The sequence below is a fragment of the Accipiter gentilis genome, chromosome 17 (assembly GCF_929443795.1).
Source record: "Accipiter gentilis chromosome 17, bAccGen1.1, whole genome shotgun sequence".
NCBI classification, from domain to species: Eukaryota; Metazoa; Chordata; class Aves; order Accipitriformes; family Accipitridae; genus Astur; species Astur gentilis.
The window spans coordinates 15,224,993-15,244,251 of NC_064896.1; the positions used below are offsets into that span (position 1 = coordinate 15,224,993).

The 19,259-nt window shown below is 37.3% G+C and overlaps 1 protein-coding gene across 11 annotated transcripts in view; it reads left to right on the forward strand.

Annotated features, from left to right (window-relative positions):
* Positions 1-13,164, forward strand: part of PLEKHA7 (pleckstrin homology domain containing A7) — a 167,090-nt gene extending 153,926 nt beyond the window's left edge. For 10 of the 11 annotated variants that reach the window (XM_049819829.1, XM_049819830.1, XM_049819831.1 and 7 more), the window contains 4 exons: positions 2,793-2,945; positions 5,447-5,580; positions 6,424-6,566; positions 9,791-9,962. In XM_049819829.1, coding sequence (XP_049675786.1) covers positions 2,793-2,945; positions 5,447-5,580; positions 6,424-6,566; positions 9,791-9,888 — 528 coding nt within the window. In that variant the 3' untranslated portion in view covers positions 9,889-9,962. Of the gene's footprint in view, positions 1-2,792; positions 2,946-5,446; positions 5,581-6,423; positions 6,567-9,790; positions 9,963-11,631 lie in introns of those variants that run through there. The other variant, XM_049819833.1, reaches the window with a different exon arrangement.
* Positions 13,165-19,259: the final 6,095 nt, after the last annotated feature.

The following is a 19,259-nucleotide window of genomic DNA, read 5'->3' on the forward strand; positions in this document are numbered from 1 at the left end:
TTGTACGGTTTTAAAACTTCTTCATAATGGAATGGGCCTTTTAGAATGTTCTTATTCACCATGGGTACTTTTCTTTTTAATTTATAAATTAGGCTGCAAGATAGTCGTGGTAATATCAGACCAAGGTGGTGGTTGTTTTTTTAAAGAGATGATGAGTGGATAATCAGTTTTAAAATCTAATCATGCTGATTAGAAATTTATGTAAGAGCTAATGTGTTTTAATTGATGCAAATTCTTCTTTAAAGCTTAAAACATAGAATATTCTAATAAGGCTCAAATTTAAGCTGCTGAAGAAAAGGATTTTTGTTGCATTCTGAGATTAAATGCTGTACAGATGATAAGTTTGTAATGATACATTTTGGATACTAACCAAAGCAATTCTAATTGGTGAAGTTACCCAGTTGCTCACTTGGTGCTAAACCAAGATTGTACTGTAATTGCACTTATGCTGTGGTCTTTTAATTTATTTTTTATTTGGTCCACTAGAGCTTTAGAATGATCACCTTGTTTTACCTAATTCATTGCACAAGATCTCTTGCTTTTAGATCTGTCACTCATCATACCTAATGCCTCTTTTTTTGTTTGTTTGTTTGCTTGTTTTTAATTTGCAGAATTTTGTAGTTATTTTAAAATTTCTAACAGGACTACTCAATTTTTACCAGGCTTAATTGCATTTAGTACATGTGTGTCAATTGCTAGCATTAAGAAAACCCTGTAATATTTAGCCTTTCATTCCCACTGTTCAGTAGCACTAATTTACAGCCAGTTATTTGTATTTACTTGCCCAGTAAATACGAGTGCACTACTTGGAGACAGTAATCTGTTTTGTCTTCTGGTTTGCGATCACAAATTTATTAAATATAGTGCATAATATTTGGGAACTGTAGAACTATAGTATCACTGTTATTTTCATATCATAATTAGAAGTAAATCTGAGCTTATGTTTCCTGACTTGCATAACATACACAAGCCAAATTTAAACATTTTCATAACACTTCTTATTAACATTTGTGGCAAACACTTTATCTATAAAGTTGGGTGCCATCTTGGTCTTTCTCTTGCTGTAAAGAATTAAAATAGAATCTTTCAGCCCTAGCAATGTTTTGTAGAGATCATCTCTTGTACCTATAGGGCTTCGATACGCAAAAAGCATGTTTGATAGCACAATTACTTACAGCATTACAATTATTTAGCAGCCAAAATGGCAAACAGTTAAATGTATAATTGAAGTGCTGCTCAGTATGTAACATTTGCTTTAAACATACATTGTATGTGTAACTCTAATTTTTAATCGGTCAGCTCTTAAGTGTAGTATGACATTTTAAGTATTGATCACAGTACATGAATTCATTTGTTATATACAATGCCTTTTTAATGTAAAAGTCGCAACATCAAAGCCAATAAAAATACTGCTTCGTAAGAATGGTTTGATGTTTTTCTTACCTATATATAACTTGAAAATGAAACTGTGTATTTAAAATATACTATGTCAATCAGGCCTGGTTCGAATATGAGTAGAAGAATGAGTTTGGAGTACTCGTACGAGAAAAAAAATTTTTTTTTTCTCTCTTGAATTCTGTAAAGAAACATCTTAATTTTTGAGATATAATGCCTTTTAGCTATTTAACTTTTTTAATATACATGGAAGATAGGTATCTTCTGAGTGAATATTGAGAGCTTGTGCATGAATAGGTTTCAATTAGATTGATTAATGCAAGTAGCATAATGAAGTCTAAGGACTTCACATGGAGTTCAAATTTCAACCAAAACAAGATTTGTAACAGAAATACTGGAGATATTTTTAAGAAACATATAATGGCAGGTTCTCCTATTGATACACGCAAATGCTTGAGAAGATAATTTTGTTGTTGTTGTTCTTTTTATCCCTTCTCTTTCCCACTGCTTTTAATATCATGTTTCAACTCTGTATGGTAAAGCTGCTGAGATCTGTTGGATGGAATGATGCTGCAACTGAATTTAGTATTTTGAACAAAGAAGTGTTGGTAGTTTTTTTTTAAGCGTGAGTTTATATGCAGCTGTATTGTATGTAGTTGTGAAGGAGCTACTATGCAATGATTTGGGAACTCTAAATTATGCTCCTTAATTTAAATACATTCTGAATTTATTACTTCTAAATATTTACTTTGTAAAGACAGAATGTGAAAGATATTTTTTATCTTTGCAGGTAGCTAGATACTGCTTTTAGTAAAGTCCAAAGAGTTTAGAAGTTACTAAATTATTATTCTTGAATTCAAGACAAGTTAGTGTTAGTTCATAAAATATTATTAGCTTTAAACACTAGGTATTATTCTAAAAAGATACATAAAATTTTCAAGTTGCTGTTCTCAACTTGCATTATAAATACTCTTTCAGTGTGGTGGTTCAAAATCACACAGCACTGCTTGGTTAGAATGCCTAGGATTAATTAGTCTGTCAGTCTGTAGACTCACTTGTATTGACATCTGTGCTTCCAAAGGTGTTTGTGTGTAGCTAGTTCCATGTTAATCAACATATGTGAAATGGTCATTAATACATTTGTTAGAATTTAATACTGCTGAACGTTATCTGTAAAATTAAACAATACTCCAAAATCCATGCAGCACAGCTAGAGATCAGCTCTCCCAACCATATGTTCCAAAAAATACAGTTGTATTTTCTTTTTCTTGTCACTTAAGGGGTTTGCCCTGTGGATTCTTTCAGCAATATAGCATTTGCAACAGTAATGTACATTGCTAAATGATGAGTTTGGCAGTATGGTTGAATGCTGTTAATTGTTTTGTATCTGTTACCAGTGGAAACGAGAGCAAGAATTTGATTTGCAGTTACTCGAGAGGGCAATTCGTGGAGAAGACAAGGATGAAAATGAATGGTTAAAAGTTCAGCCCGTAGCAGTGACAGAGACAGACCTGGAGCCTCAAGACTATGATTTAGATATCAGCAGAGAGGTAACACTCATCATTTTTTGCCTCCTATTCTGTGCCCCAAAATATTAACCTTTCTAACTTTTAGGTAGTGAATTCTCATCTTTTCTTTCAAAAGCTAGCTGGAAGTTTGAACTAAAAGGAGTCTTTTGGGTATCGAAAATTTATGGCCTGGTTCTTAGAATCTCCCTAAGGTTCATGTTCGTATTGTGTTTTAGTGGAGAGAAGAAATTGAAAGGCTGGCTCTACTGTTCGAAATATATATCTCAGGCTTTCTAGAAGAAAAAGTGATTTAAGTTAGGGAATGTTATATAAATTGGGAGAAAAAGATGGGTTGACAACATCAAGAGTATTTGAAAATAAGAAACAGCAATGAAGGAAAAGTTTGTTCCCCAGAGCTACCTTAGTCTTCATTTTGACTGGCAAAACATGGTAGGGAAGAGGGAGCACTGCTTTATTCTGGTCAGAACAGAGAACACCTTTCTGTCAGCTCTTCAAATGACTTGGTTGGCGTTTTGGGCATTAGAGCTTTTTTCCAGCTCTAGTAACCGAGTAAAGTATTTGTTTGAAATCCGATTGAGCCATCTGGTGGAAGGAAACAATATAGCAAGTGGAAAGATTCGAGTAGATACTACACAATGTGTAAAATGCCACGGTTGATGGAAAATCGGTAAAATTGTTAATGATAATTAGAGTAGTAAGCACTTCTCTTCTGAAAGCTGTTGGCAATGTATCATTTTGTATAGAGAGATATTTGTAAGAGGTTGAACCTGTGAGCCATTATCTGTTGATTTCTGTGAATGAATGTATCTTTCAATTAATCTTTGTATATTTTCTACGGAAAATGCAGTGCTCCTGTAAACTTCAGAAACAGAAAAAACACTTTCATTGTATTGCCTTTCCTTGTTGCACTCTGCTATGAAAATTTTTTTCCAGGAGGCCTCCAGGGCTACATGAATCACTTCATACATCCAAATTAGCACCTTAAGCCTAGGACAGGAAACATTTTTGCTTATAGGTATTTCTGTCCTACTTTAGAGTAACTGAAGCAGATCTGAAGCTCTGAATATAAAGCTGCTTTCTCAGGTTACCCAGGTTGTCCTTTTCCATTTCACGTACCCATCCTCTTCATCGGGCAGGCACTTCTGTACCTGAGGTACTTCTGTGCCTCATAAGGAAATGTACTCAGATGTGTCTTTAAGGCCAAGAAATCTGCTGTTCACATGATAACTGAGTTTGTTATTCTGGGAGTGACAGGATGAGCTGATCTAGGTTAGTTATAGTATGTAGATAGATATATAAATTTTTTTAAAAATGTGTATATATATATATATATATATAGCTACAGAGCTCCAGAGAGGAGTTGGATTTGAAGGTAAGGAAGTGTAGTGGAAGATGAGGATTTTTCAGGAAGCATTAGCCTTGGAGAAGGGCTGTATTTGAATGCTTTGGGCCTATGATTGCCTGCGAATTACTGAGCTTAATCACTGGGGGTTAGATCAGGCCACTTTGCATATGCCATTGAATTAGTGTGTACTAGGTTCAGTGGTGAAAAATTTGTATTTAAAAATTTCAATTTTGAAAACTTGTCACCTCATGAGTGTTTTAACTAAAATCCAAAGAGGAGAAGAAAACTAGTTTCCCTTTTACTTATTTTTATTTATTCATACATTCTTTATTTGTACTTTTCAAAAGCAGTCTGTTCTGATTAGTTTTCAAAGTCCATTTGTAAACTGAATTTTCATTGGGTGATTTAGATCTCTTACGTGGAACAAAGATTTCTCACAAAGAAACTGATCCTAACAAAAACTTGTTGCTAGCTTTTGTGCAATCATATTAGAATTTTCAATCTGCAGAATTGCGTGTATGCAACGTGTTGTTACAATTGCACAATGTTAGTGTATTTCTGGTTCAGTTCCCTAGACAACTTTTGAACACCTAGGATTTCAGATTTTATAGTCCAAGAATTTCCTAAGATGATGACCAACTGTCATGTTTCTTTTTTTTTTTTTTTTTTTTTTTTTTATTTTTTCCCCTCTGCTGTTCACAGAAGAAGATTATGCAGTCTCAAAAGGATGATACCCTAGATTAAAACTTTAGGCAATATTTCCTTTCAGTTGTAGGAAGTCCTCGCTGGCATGACATAAATATGACATTAAAATCTCAGGTTGTCCAGTCACTCTTGTAACAGTTGCTTCTTTCTGCTGTAACAGCTTTAGGCAGAGTCTTACTTCGGGCTCTAAGCCTGAGCTGAAGGAAGGTTCCCTGTTGATTCTGATTTCTTTTGTAATCCCCTTCAATATTTGCTTGATCTACCTTCTGAAGTAAAAGGAATCAGAGGGAAAAGACACTATTAAAAGGGCATCAGCTCATATCCAGAGGGAGTGTTTAGCATCAGGTACATGTATTGACTGTGAAAACCCATGCTTTATTCTTTTCACTGTGTTCTCCCATTGAGGAGAATTTATCTTAATTTTTTTTAAGTCTTTGTTATTAAACACTTGATGCTTGCTTTCTTTCCACAGTTGTCAAAACCTGAGAAAGTTGCAATTCCAGAACGCTATGTTGAACTGGAGCCAGAAGAGCCTCTTTCTACAGAAGAACTGGCAGCAAGGCAGCGCAAAGCAGAAAAGATAAAGAATATTCTTACTAAATCAAGGTCAGTATTTTCTTTTTTCGCAAATCTTATGTAGAGGCTGGTGTTGGACGTTGGGAACTAACTTCATACAACAGTCTAATTCCTATTGAATTATCTAAGTATAACTTCTGGCTTTTAGAAAATGCACACAGAATTTTTGTAGTATGCTTGAACTCCTTTTTAAAACAGGGTAGAAGAGATAATGACAATTTTTTTATACGTCCACTTTCTTGTTCAGAGCATCCTAAAATAGTAGTGAGTCCTTACCAAGCAACTTGTAGTTTAGAGTGAGGAGGCAGGAAAGGCACAGATCTGGCCAAAAGCAGAAGAAAAGTCAGTGTGAGAGCAAGTTTCTGTTGTCTCCAGAGAGCTGAAGTTCTGAAAGAATACTTTTGGCTACTTGCAGCTAATGTAGAGTCAGCTGAAACATTGTTTCAAGAATTTGATTACCTCGGGTATCTGCTGTCTATTTGGAAGACAATTAAAGAGGCTGTGGCTGAGGACCACCAGGTTATATGCCTTTTTGTCTGGGCATAACAAGAAATTTTATTAACAACTTCAAATAAATAGCATTTTTGGGTAGTGTTTTCATGTAAACAGCGTATTTACAACAAAGGACTTTCAGATGTACTTAAGGCTATACAGAAACTGTGACTGAATATGTAATGGCTGCATCATTTGTCTTTGTATGCTGTAGTCATTTGCGTACAATATCTAACACTACTTTAAAGAATGTCAATAAAATACAGAGCTTGACAGATGAGATCTGAAAACTGCTGTATAGATTCAAGCTTGTTCTCATCTGCATGGTGGATTCTTCTTTATGTTTGCAAATGTTAATGTTGTTTTGCACTTTCCCACTAGTATGCACAATCTACAGCCTACTGTTGCCCAGGACAAACACAACTCGGTTGATATTGATTCACAGATGCAAGAGCAGGAGCGCATCATTACCATATCATATGCTTTGGCTTCTGAAGCCTCTCAGAGGAGCAAGGAGGTAGCAGGTAATACTTAGTTATTTACAAAATAACAGCTATTTCTTCCCAGCTTCTCAAGTTGTGTGGGGTTGTTACTGAACTCCTGGCATAAGAGACAGTTGTAGTCATTCATATTCAAAATAGTGAAAAGTGTGTATAGGTAACAAATTTAGAGGGACCAAAGATTTACATTGTGTATTTGGCCTCATATGGACAGGGTGAAGGGGACAAAAGAGTATGCTCAGTAAGTTCAGAGCCTGGAAACTTGTTCTTACTAATAGTACTAAAAAAATCAACATTTTCAATGAATTCCCTATAATTATATTAAATTAGGTATTTCTATATTCATTTTTAAAAAGTAAATTGTTCTGCGAATTAAAAAAAATCAAGATGAAGGCTTTTTAAATAATTTTTTTTTAAGAGAAAGATTCCCTGGTTTGGTGATTGAGATTAGAGTACTATCATTTGCAGCTTGAGCTGTATGACAACAGACTGAAAAAGACATTGTAAAATGGGTATTGGCATGTTTCTGTCTGCTGACCAAGATTAGAGATCAGAGCAAGACAGCTGTGCATGAATTCTGCTTGATGCCTGGAAATTAATAGATCTTTTGCAATATGTTACTAAAAGTGATAATTTCACTCTTGATTGCTTTGTAGTTGAAATAAGTAAGAAATGTCAAGAGATTTGTATCGCAGAGTAATACATGCAGCAGCTATTCTAGCAAGTATCTGACTGGCCATTTATAACTGGCACAGTTCACTGTTCCAGTGGAGAATGGAAATAATGGGAGCTTCAACTATGATGGAGAAAAAATATGCACATTTCTCATCTGAAGTTGTCAGTTTAAACTTACGGCACTTGCCAGAGAAGCCCTTAAGACCTTCCCATTAAAGACAGATTATTCCAATATCCAGATGCGTAACACGCATCTGTAGTAACAGACTGTTGATGGAATGTGGCTGTATACTCACAGATGCCGTGGCAGCTAAACCTGAGGGGATGGAGTACATTTTCAAGATATGAATCTTGAGACTTCGGAGAGGTTCTGTGGATAATTTAACTGACCGGGAGGGATAAAAGGACTCACTGAGGAGGCTAGACATTATAAAAACCAAAACAAACAAAAAAACCCCAGAACTGTAAAATCTTGGGAGCGTTTCAGAAATAGGAATAATCTTTTGGACCTTCAGGCATCTGTGTGTCAAAACGCCTTCTCCGCAGGCAGTCTGGCCCCAGTTCTAGTCACTGGGTCCCTGTAGCAGTGACTCACACACTTTGCGCATGGAGCGGGACTTTGCGTTTCATGAGGAACGAGCCAATGCAGCATTTTGCCACATGAGTTCTAGCTTCTTCTGGGAAAAGGTAGCGATGAAGCTAGGATCAGCCAAGACGAATGCAGCCCATACTTGAAATTATTCCTCTGTGTCAGTACTACAAGAGCAGAGTGCTAAACAGTCTTCATGTGGCCAGTTAACTTACTTCTGGGTGTGCGTGTAGTTGTAGTAACTGTACAGTACTGAAATATGTTTGATCTTTTTATGTTGTAGAGTGAATGTAGTAGCTATGTTTTCATTACTATGGTTTTTTGGTTTATTATTTTATTTTTTTTATTGTCATTATTTCAAAAGTGTGATCACCACATATTCTTCAGTATACATAACCACAGAAACCTTCTTAATTCTGTAGTTCTCCCCAAAGAGGGAATTAAAATGTGTATTGGCACTGAAAAGTTTAAATGCTGCTTGAAGAAATTTGCAGTCAGTTGCAAGATGATTTTTAATTTAATTTCTGTTGTGAAGTATAGCAGCTAGCTCTTTTGTCTTTCAGACACTTAAAAAAACCTAACATAGTGGCCAAGAACTAGATTCTTTAAGGAAGCCCAAACCTTTATGTCCGTGCACAGATTTCCTTGCCACACTTGTATCTCAAATACTCACTTCTTGTAACGTGTCTTAATTTGATTTCAATTATTACTTACTCCTTTAAAAACGAACACCTTTCAAGGAATTCTAAAAAAAAGCCAGAGTGGTTTGGTTTTGATAGAAAATATACAAACCATAAAAGGAGTTCAGGTTTTTTAGTTATGGCCTATCTTCTGATGATGTAAAGTGATTAAAAAGAAAAGCATTTGATGGTTTGTGCAGCTGATTGTACATTCTCATTTATTCTGATTTTACAGATTCCTTCACATTCTTATTTTTGTAGTTTGATTATTAAAGTATGGGTTGTCACTTGCTCCTTGTTGAGAAAGTAGACCATCTCTGAAAATCCAAACCTAAATATCTAGATTTTTTTATAAAGATTTGCTTATGAAAAAGGCTGTGAAGCTTAACTTTTCCCATTTTTCAGGGGGAAGCAGTTAAGTTATGGTAAGATGCTATGACAATATAAATCTTCTAAAATGTACATTTATCTAATTCTTGTAAAGCAGCATTTTAGAGTTCCTCTGTTCGTACTAAGAAATCAAGCTTCTAAATGGAAATCATTACAAGAATCTGGAAGATGAAAATCAAATGCAGGAGTATCAGGAAGTCATTTCCTAAATTGTATGTTTTGGAATGAGGTTTACCTTTGACCCTCCAAAATGTAAAAGCAGAATTTAAGACTGAGTTTCAATCTCTTTAGTTTTATGATTATTGTCTTCCAATACTATACCATTACTCTGTTTTATAAACAAGGATAGTCTTAATCATTGTATTCTTTAACCTGAAGTTTCAAGCTGAGATCTGAAAATGTATTTACTATATCATGCACTGTACTAAGCAAATTGTTATATGCATATGTAATTTGGGGGGGGGTGTGATTTTTCTATATATTATATTTGTTTCTGCTCATTGGCATGTAACAAAGGAAATGTTGAAAACCTGTAAAACTGCAGTGAAATCTTGAAATCAAATTAGCAAATATAGGTGCTATTCCAGAGCTGCAGTTTTAAAAGCAGGGCTGGACTAGAGTATATCAGTGTTGTATGCCTTAAAACGTTCCAGGGAAACTTCATCTTAAGATAGATTGTCCGTATTCTCATCAAAATGGGAATGTTTATTTGCATAACTTATGCAATTAATAGGAAAAAACCAGGAGGTAGAAATTTTGTTGTTTAAATTGTGTTCCGTGTAACTAAAATAGTGTAACACTTCATGGCATTACTAATCAGGTTTCCTATTCATGTGGTAGAAAATTAAGGTCACTCCATTTTTAATATGAATGTTTGATTGTGCAGCCTAATTCCTCTATGTGATCCCTTCTAGCTCAGCAGTTGACCTATCCATCTAAAGCACCCTCACCTTCTGTACCACAGCCACCTCACTCCCCCTTAAGCAATGGATTTCACTACACATTTGTTTAGACACCTTAAAAGTAAGAACTAACTGCTCTCGGCATGTCTGATTTGCCATTGTACCTTTGCTGTGGCTTGCTGAATTTTAACATTTTTACTAAACATAGATTAGATCCAAATGAACGCATGCATCTATTTTTCAGAAACCTTTTATTCTTGTAAATATTTCTTCTAATGAGCTAACATGTGGGCTAATAAAGTCTTCAAGTAGCTGCTGTTGCTCTACAGATAAGATGCTTCCATAATCTTACTGTGGTGAAGGAAAGACGCATCTGTATTCTCAGTAGCATGGGGCCAGATTTTCAGCAGCAGTTTGTACTCCGGTGGCTAGTGTTGTGTACTCCTGTGGCTACCGTAGGGGTGCGTAGGTATTTTTGCCTGCATGTGGGATATACCGTTGCTGCTCAGGAGAATCCAATGTGCAAAGTTGTATAAGCAGGAGTTCACTTATGGGCTGGTGTTTTACACGTGAACTAACATCGGAGTCTTAACTGAGGTGAGCTGAAAATTTGGCCCTTTATAACTAATTCTACAATATTGTGTTTGACTTTTTCGTGCTTTTGTTGTCTTTGTCATTGAATCGTGTTAACAGAAGACCTGATTTTTGTCTCTCATTAGGTTATTTTGCCACTTCAAGTATTAAAATTGTGAGAATTTCATTGTCCTTATAAAGAAATGTGTATCATCTTTTCCCAGTAGGATTTTCAGAGTTTTCTCTATTTGAAATAGGAAAACCTGTAAATATGATGATACTTGACTGCTAAGTGTGCCCCTACTTAAGAGGCTCGCCATGCTTCCATAGTTTCCTTTGAAATTGTTCTCACCTTTCTGATTTCCTTTGGCCTAATTTTATTGCCTGATGTTGGACAAAAAGATAAAACACAGATGAAGTAGTAAAGAGGGTTGATTGAGTGAATAACTCGGATAGCATTAATCTTTAGATACCTTTGTTTTCATTGTCTCTAATCTGAGTCAAATATCTGTACAAGAAATAAAAACCTAAATAAAAATGAGCACATACCAGAAAGGCCCAAACGGGCAGTGACCTGCCTTCTACAAGGTCTGTGAAAAATGGCAAATTTTGCATCAAGAAGTGTATAGACGTTAGGAGCCTCTGCAGAGCTTGATGGAAATAGCTATTTGCTTTTCTGGTTCAGTTTATCTTTCCGAGAACCAGACTTCACCATCTTTGCTGTGTCTGAATAACATTTGACTCTATTATTATATCCAGGGATATGCTAATTGATTATCACTATCACGTGAGGTCTTTGCATGCGAATAGGGTACCCATGTGTGGCCTCAAGAACCCAGAAAAATAACTGTACGGTCCCAGGGTATTAGACTTCAGCAGGGCGCTTGGACCAGACGACCTTCAGAGGTCCCTTCCTACCCCAGCCATTCTGTGATTCCAGACTGACTTAAAAACACAGTTATCACGTGTCGATATAAATATACATACATACATGTGTATGTACAGATATGTATTTACATCTGTATATACAAACCCCTACATTTTCTTCAGGAAAATTATCAAGAAAATAATTGCAATAACCAGCAACTTGCAGGAGACGCAGGAGTTTGAGCATCAGTAGCATCACGAGATAATTGTTTGCTTAAAGTGTCTATATGAATTGTTCATAATGTCAAACTGCAGAAGGCTTTAACAAAAAAATGTTTCCTGAAAATGCTTACTGCTTGGGATTAGTGTACTCGCTTTAATATTTAACCATGTTTTATTTTACTTCATGCTAGCCAAAGCAGTAAGCGAACACTGACGTAAGACTCAAAGCAAATCCCACCTTGTGACACCGCATGGAAGAAAGAGGAGATTCTGTACCAGCTTTCTGTGAAGATACTCATCGGCTGATGATATGTTCTTCTGGAAATAGATTCAGAGAATAATAGGGGGATTTTCTATGAAAATGAAGAGAATTGCAAATAATTTTATTTTTACTTCAGTTTAGTTCAGACTTTTTATATGAATAAATGGCACTTTTAATAAACTCTGTAAAATACTGACAATGTATTTTTAGAACCATGTATTCTAGAATTTTTTTAAATCAAGGGCTGAATTAATTTTAAGAGCAACTACTTGCGTAGATGTTAAAAGATGCTGTTACTTCCCCCTCAGGCTCAGATGCACAATGTAAAGTTTCACGACAAAAATGTAAATTTGAACAAACCTAGGAGCACATTCATATAGGGTATGGGTAGAGCTAATGCAAGTGAGAGGTTTGCTGAAAGGGTGTTTTGGATTGAATATGTTTGTAGATTTAATCACCCACCCTTTTGCCCATTAAATAATACATTGCCAGGAACTTTTAGCTTGAATTTCTAAATATCAGTAACCACTGTATAGCTGAAATTTTCCATGAAAGCCATAATGAAAGCCAGTTTTAATTCCCATTTCCTTTTTTTGATCCCATTTGAGTAACTTGCTGGTGTCAGTACACAGTATGCTAGGTTGCTCTTGACAACAGTAGTGCTGTGCCCTCAGTAACAAAGAGCTAACAAATTATACTTTTTTGAAAGTTGAGATGTGAAAGAAGAAAACTTTTAATCAAAATATGTGAAGTAAGCAATAAAAAAATGTAATAGGATATGTCATTTTACTAGTAAATATGTATTTTTCTTTTGATTTTTTCAATAAACATTACAATACGATGTATTGACTAGTATTTATCCTGGAAACAGCAAAACTAATGTAATGTGGCATCTGCTAATTTCATATGTATGTTCACCTGGTGCTTAATTTTGCCAAACTTTGAAATTCAGTGTTTTTCTTATGTATAGGATAAAGGGTGAGGTAGTTGCATAAGGAGAAAATAAGATTAAATGAATTGCTGCAATTGCTTTACTTGGGGAAAAAAACCTGCACGCACTGAACGCAAGACATGCAAAAATTTCCCATTATGTAATTATTAGTTGAGTTAAGCTCTGGATGAGAAATGACTGAGAAATACTTCTGCAGTATCTTGTGAAACCACTAACTTGGTCGTTTGCTGTATTCAAGTACTAGCTACAAAACCCTTGAAATTGACCTTCCGAGTTTCAGACTTTAAGACAAATCATATTATATTAACAGTATAGTCAGAAATATTCTTAAAAGTATGTATTTAGCTAATGCAATCTATTTTACCTCAATACTGCCAGTATCAACTTCAAAACCTTTTGCCAAAATAATGATTTATTTTTGCCTTTATAAGAAGTTTTGAAAGCATAAATGAATATTTTGCGGGAAAACATTAATTTAAATAAAATGTAACAGTTTGGAAAATGGTATATGTACAGATTAAAATATTAACATAACTGCCTCCTATTGCCTCTGTCTTGTCTGCTCTCTTACCAGCATCCGTGTGGTTGAAAATCCAGTCATTTTTGCTGTTACCACATTTTGCTCTTTGGTGCAAATCCCATTGAAGTTCCCCAGTTTTACACTTATTTCACTGGGATTTGGATCAGGTTCCCCCTACACCAAAGCTTCATTTTTATTTTCTTCCTTTTTTAGAAATGTTTCTTAGCATTTGATTAATTTATTCTTGAATAGAAAGCTTTTTCAGGGTGGTCCCCTAAACACAAGGACTACACTACTGTCCTTTCTGCCTCGTAGATACATACGTTTGTCTGACACGTTCTTAGCCCTTCAGTTTCTGGTGAAATAAAGTATCAAAAGTAACTTCAGTTTAACAACAAACAAACAAAAAACCTGGAGGCATCCCATAGTAACATGCGCGCTACACGGAAATAGGGTATCGGCCAAAGAGAGGGTCGGTGGGCAACCGGCAAAGCAGATGCCAGTAGCGGCGAACCAGCAGTGATTTACCCTGCACCGTTCCCTCAGTGACATCAGTTTGGTGGAGACCGGTAGAAATGTTTCCTTCTTCTGGAACTTAATCTCTAGAACGAAACGTAAAGAAGCAGTTAGAAGTCTTTCTGTGGCGTAGTGTTGACTCTGCGAACTCGAGAGCGAACATCTGAGACTGTGAGTGCTTGACCTTTCCATGCATGCAGCAGAAATTCAGAGCCGAGCTGCTTAGGACGTGCCTGTCCCGTTTCTCAGGCACACAAAGGAGCCTTTGACGACATGTTTTCTGGTTCAGTGAAACTGCATTCTTTCTGCAGGAGCTTTGTTATGCAGGAGGGAAGGGGACGTGGCCGTAATTGGTGGGCGAGGAGCACGGCCCATGGGATGCGGGACTGCAGCGGCCAGGGACTCCGAATTCCGTCTGCTGCCCTAGCGATGCAGGGAAAGAAGGGGTGCAGGCACTTTGGCTCTGCAGGGTGTGGGAGGTGTTAATTTTCTTTCCTTTGATCGAACGCACAAAATCTGCTCATTCGAGCTTGCGTGAAAGAGAAGGATTTGGCCCTAAATAGTTATACCATTAATGTTTTTAATAACAGTAGTCTTTCTAAAGATTTTGTTCTGCATCCATAGTTAATCCCATATTTGGGAAAAAATTATTAAGATAATTTTTCTTCCAAACTTTTTCATTGAGTATGTGAAATGCTGTTCTCCAGTGACCATCTTTTTTGCAGGGATGGCTGTCATTTTTAAATGATTAGGGCTAATTTTCATATGCGTATAGTGTTTGTTCTGGGTCAATTTCCTGTTTCAGTTCTGTTTCCTTTAATCAAAATGCTCTTTTGTAGGTGTTACCCGCTACTCTTGAATATTAAGACCGGAAAAAAATTATGTCTACTTGCAGATCAATATCATTGTGGTCAGAAAGTGGCTTTTTTTTTTTTCCTTCTGCCTACTAAGCAGCCTAAGTGTTTGGGACTAATTATAATTAAAGAAATAGAAACTCATTAGAAAGCAGTATCGCTGCTTCTTTTGAAGGTGCTGTTTTCTAATTAGTGTCTCGTAATGTTATACCAAGCAAAAATTACGCAGACTGACTTCCCTTCCCATATACATCTGTTTTCGATTTCTTCAACTGAAGTTATTAAAATTTTATTGCACAACTGAATTTATAAAACCACAGCCTAGTACTTGTAAGTAGCACTGCTTTCACGTTTTTCAACTTGCATAACACCCCCCACGCCCCCCCATTTTTCACTACTTTTATTTTGAGTTGTATGTGGTGCTGGGCTGCTAGGAAATCCTGCTGAGCTACAGCACTGCTGCTTATCTTTGTACATCTATATAAAGCTCTTTGTTTTGAAGGACTGGACAAGAAGCAGTAGTTAGAGGCATCCAGGCTGTATTGGAACAGTTGGAAAAAAACCCTTGATAGAAAGTTTTTTCAGGAAACAACTGTATTAAGAGCGTCTATTCTGGAAAGTTGCTAATGTGTGGAACTGAAAGATACTACTAAACTTGAGCGCTGCTGTTTCAAAGCAATTGTTAAAGGTGCAGTGAGGTGGTCCGAGGGACCCCGTAGCCTTTGGAGGGAGAGGTCGGTGTTTTGAGAAAGCACAGCACTCCCAACAGGTTCTGGGATTGTTTACACTTATTTTTCTACCTGCACCATTTACTCGCCTGGTTTCCAGATCTTCAAATATCTGTGTATGTATTTTATATCAGTGTCAGTTCCCCTCAGTAAAACCACGTATTTCCCATGCGTCTTAGCAATTAACTTCTGGATGTTATATGAAGGAAAGACTGGATTTACTTAGTGTCAAAACATCATGATCTGATGTTACCCCTCTGATTTATGCCTGTCTTCAGGTATTTTAAAGTGTTTGCTTGTGCTCTGTGTGTGTGTCTATGTATCGCGTGGTTATAAAAAGAATAAAGCCATGCACAAGAAAAACATGAAAAAAATGCTATCTTTTCCACACCTAGTAAACATTCCTATTGGTTATTTGGCTGTATTCAAAAGGCTAAGACTTTTATTGCTCTACTAGCAAAAGCAACCTTTCTTCATAGCGGAGCAGTACAAAGAAAGAGCACAAAAAATACACACATCACAGTGCCTGAAATTCTGTTTGAACAACTGTATTGATTGGGTCTGACCCCTTTACATTTTTTTTCCATTATTTGAAAAGGTGCATCTGACTGTAGCTGAATTGAACCAACCGAGATGAACTTTCCATGAAAACTTCTTGAGATATTTCTTTAGTTCAAAGCTTTGGAATTTTAAAGAGCATTTTTAATACAAGTCTGTTGAGGTATTCTGTGCAACAACCATACTTTGAATGTTAAACTACAGGTAAACCTAAGAAGAAGGTAAAATTACAAAGTCTACCGTGAAATTACTGGGAGACGGCAGAATAACTCTGAGCGCTAATTATAAAAGTAAGTAAAACCAGAAAGTATTGCATATGTGCACATTCCTGCACTGTTTACTTGTTCTTTACTTGCCGGTGCTCCTGGTTGCCTTACAGAGAGTGCAAAACAGCCTCCAAAGAAAACGCGAACAGAATTGGATGGCATTTTTGCAGCAGTTATTGATGAAATAGTGTTACAAGACGTAAGCCTAAAGGACAATGCTGTTTTCTTGTTGCCCGCTAGAAGAAGCCTTTTACCAGGAGCTGTAGTGTAAGAAAGCACTAAAGGAAGGAAGAGATTAAGAAAACAAAGGTGAGTAGTGAGTTCGTAGGAAGCAACGGCAGAGATGTCTCTGCAGACGCCTAAGAGGCTGCAGGTGAGAGTAGAGAACAGCTGAGTGGTTTGAAGTGAAAGGTGGCAAAAGGACTTGAGGAGCTGGAATACATGGACTTGGACAGAAGAAAAATGTTTTAACGAGGGGACTCAACCTAAATTTTAGAGGGAGAAGTGAGCAGAAGGAATAGCTGGCAAGTTAGAATGTAAGTCCGGTGTCCTAGTACAAAAAACACTTGCGAATGGGATAAACGAGAGTAGCATGTTGATGGTGGCAGTAGATGAAGGAGAGAATCACTGATGACTTCAGAACAGTGTTTTGGTAACAGGACAACTGTATTTTCTATTGGCAGCTTCTGTGCTCTGTTCTTTTAAGTCAAACTGCAGTTAAGAATGGCTAGTATGAGTGAAACTCTCCTTTTCCCTGTAGAAATGGCTTGTCCCAGAGCCGGCGGTGGAAAAGGTTGGTCCTCCCTGGACTGCGATGTGCCCGTGCAAGACTGACTGTTGTGAGGCCTGCTGCAGTCTCTGGCTTCAGTTCTGGTATATTTTCAGGGGGGTTGGGCTGGCTTGATTTTTATCCCTAGAGCCAGTTTTGAGAAAAGCCTTAACATGGTTTTCTGGTTCTTCTCTTGACGCACGGGAGGTTTTGGCAAATTTCTTGAAACCCTGACTGATGGCTTAGGCGAGATGTAACCCTAATGAAATGAAGTAGCTGGCAACGTTTAGTTACAGTGAGTTGTATTACTCTGGGGGAAAATGTTGACATCAGAGAAATCACTGCCAGTTCTGTTTGTCTCCGGTATTGTCTGTATCGTTGGCTTTTTTGACTGCTTAGTTCATGCTAAACAGTTCTTCTGTGTCCCTGCTCTGCTTCTTCCGTATTGTGCCTTTGAGCATCTTCTCCCAGTTTGGACAGGATTTTGTCTTCTGCCCAACGTGGTTGTAGCGTGTCTGCGTGTATGTGTTGGGAGGTGTGAACGCGTACACACGCACACACGTTGATCCCATTCTCCTTTCATTCGGTGCTAAGGCACCGAATCGGCAAAAGCTGAGGGACTGCTGCTGCAATGAGTACCAGAACTGGCTGCTCCGCTCACTTTCCAAGTCTGAACTTGGATGAGAGGCTCAGAGGGAAGAGAGAGCAACATCTTGTGGGTGTAGCTGTGTCCCCTGGCTTTCTCAAAGCTTACTTTATGCCTGAGGACTCGGCAGTTGTCTTCACTGAGTCCAGTTTAAAAGTTACTTGGCAAATGATTTTATACACAGATTTTATTCAGGATCTGGGTAGTCAGTCCATCAGTTGACTACTGAGTAAATTTGATCTCTGGGGTTTTTTTGTGTGTCCAGTATCGATTTCTTACGTTAAGAATTCTTTTTGGCAAAATATTATGTTTTGGAAGGAGATGTTCTGTTACTGCATCCTTACAAACAGATTGCAATTACTAGATTTTACTGGCTGTAACGGGAAGGAGGAGACTTGGGCCCAACCAGTTAAGGATCAAAAGCTTCACCTGCATTTGTTTTAAAGCTTTAGCAATAAATATGAGGGTGAGAAGGAGCCAGTTCAGATTATCAATCCTTTCTGCAGTCTTTAATGTAGCTTGGTATACTTGTGGTAACAGTTTGAGAGAATTTCCCTGCAGGTCAAGGTGGGCAGCTGTGAAAAAGTTCAAAGCAAGGAAGTTTTTTTATATGGGCACCCATATTGCTTGACTGATGATACAAAACCCCTCTTCTGGTATATGTTACTTTTCATTCTTCTCTTTTTTTTTTTTCCCCCCTCAACTAGATCTTCCTGAGCTATGGACACCAAAAATGTTACTGGATTTGGATAGATAATAGCACAAACTGTCAGTGTGATCTCATTCTGCACCTGCACATCAAAACCAAATCAAATTAGGGTAAATCACGAAGTATTTAATTTCTTTAATGCTGTGCAAAAACTAAGGAAGCTTTTATCTACCCATCGTGATGCTGTACACCTATGTACTGCTCAGATATTTTTCTCGAGAAAAGTACAGTTGAGGTGGCAGTCTTAAAAGCAAACAGAACCAACTTCTGCTTTGTCCCTTCAGTGAGGGTACCTTGACACATGTCCCTTCTCTTAATCCCCTGACAGCTTCCAAGACTGATGCAAATAACCATGCCAGGCTTTGATTATGAGATATTGCACTGCCACTTATTCTCTTTGTCTCCTGCAGTTTACAGAGGCAGCTTCAGTACATAATTTAATCCCTGTACTGGGGACTGTAGCAAATCCACAGAGATTTCTACCAACCGTCCTCTCTGGCATCAGAACAACATGTGCACGTCGTCTTTGATGTGAATTCCCCAACCAGAGCCTTAGAAGGACCTATAGCTTTGAAGCTGGCCTATAAATTGTGCTTTCAGGAATCAAGTTGTCAGCCTCTACTTCAGGAAGAAAGGGAGAGTAAACTGTAAAGCAGTTGTATAAAGCTACAGGGCGACTTATAGATCTGGTTTTCTTGGCCTCGAAGAATTCCTGTATGCTGTTGAGAATCCCTTTTTACCTGGCTGAGAAGCATCCTCTTTTGTGACTGCAGGACCTTGCCAGCAGTGGGGCTGTGATGGTACTTGTCTCGAGGGGTTCCTTATTCCAGGGCACACAGAAGAGGAACAGGCACACCAGTGCTTTCGACCTGTTCACCTATTTTCAGTCTTCCGAAGCCAAATACTGATAATGCACCTGCATTGACCTTTGTGTAGGTAAATTTCCCGTGTGGTTTAGAAACAGATGAAAACTTCTACCAGATGCGATGGTTGTTCTGTGACAGATCTGACTTTCATCAGTTGTTTCCTAAGACATGCC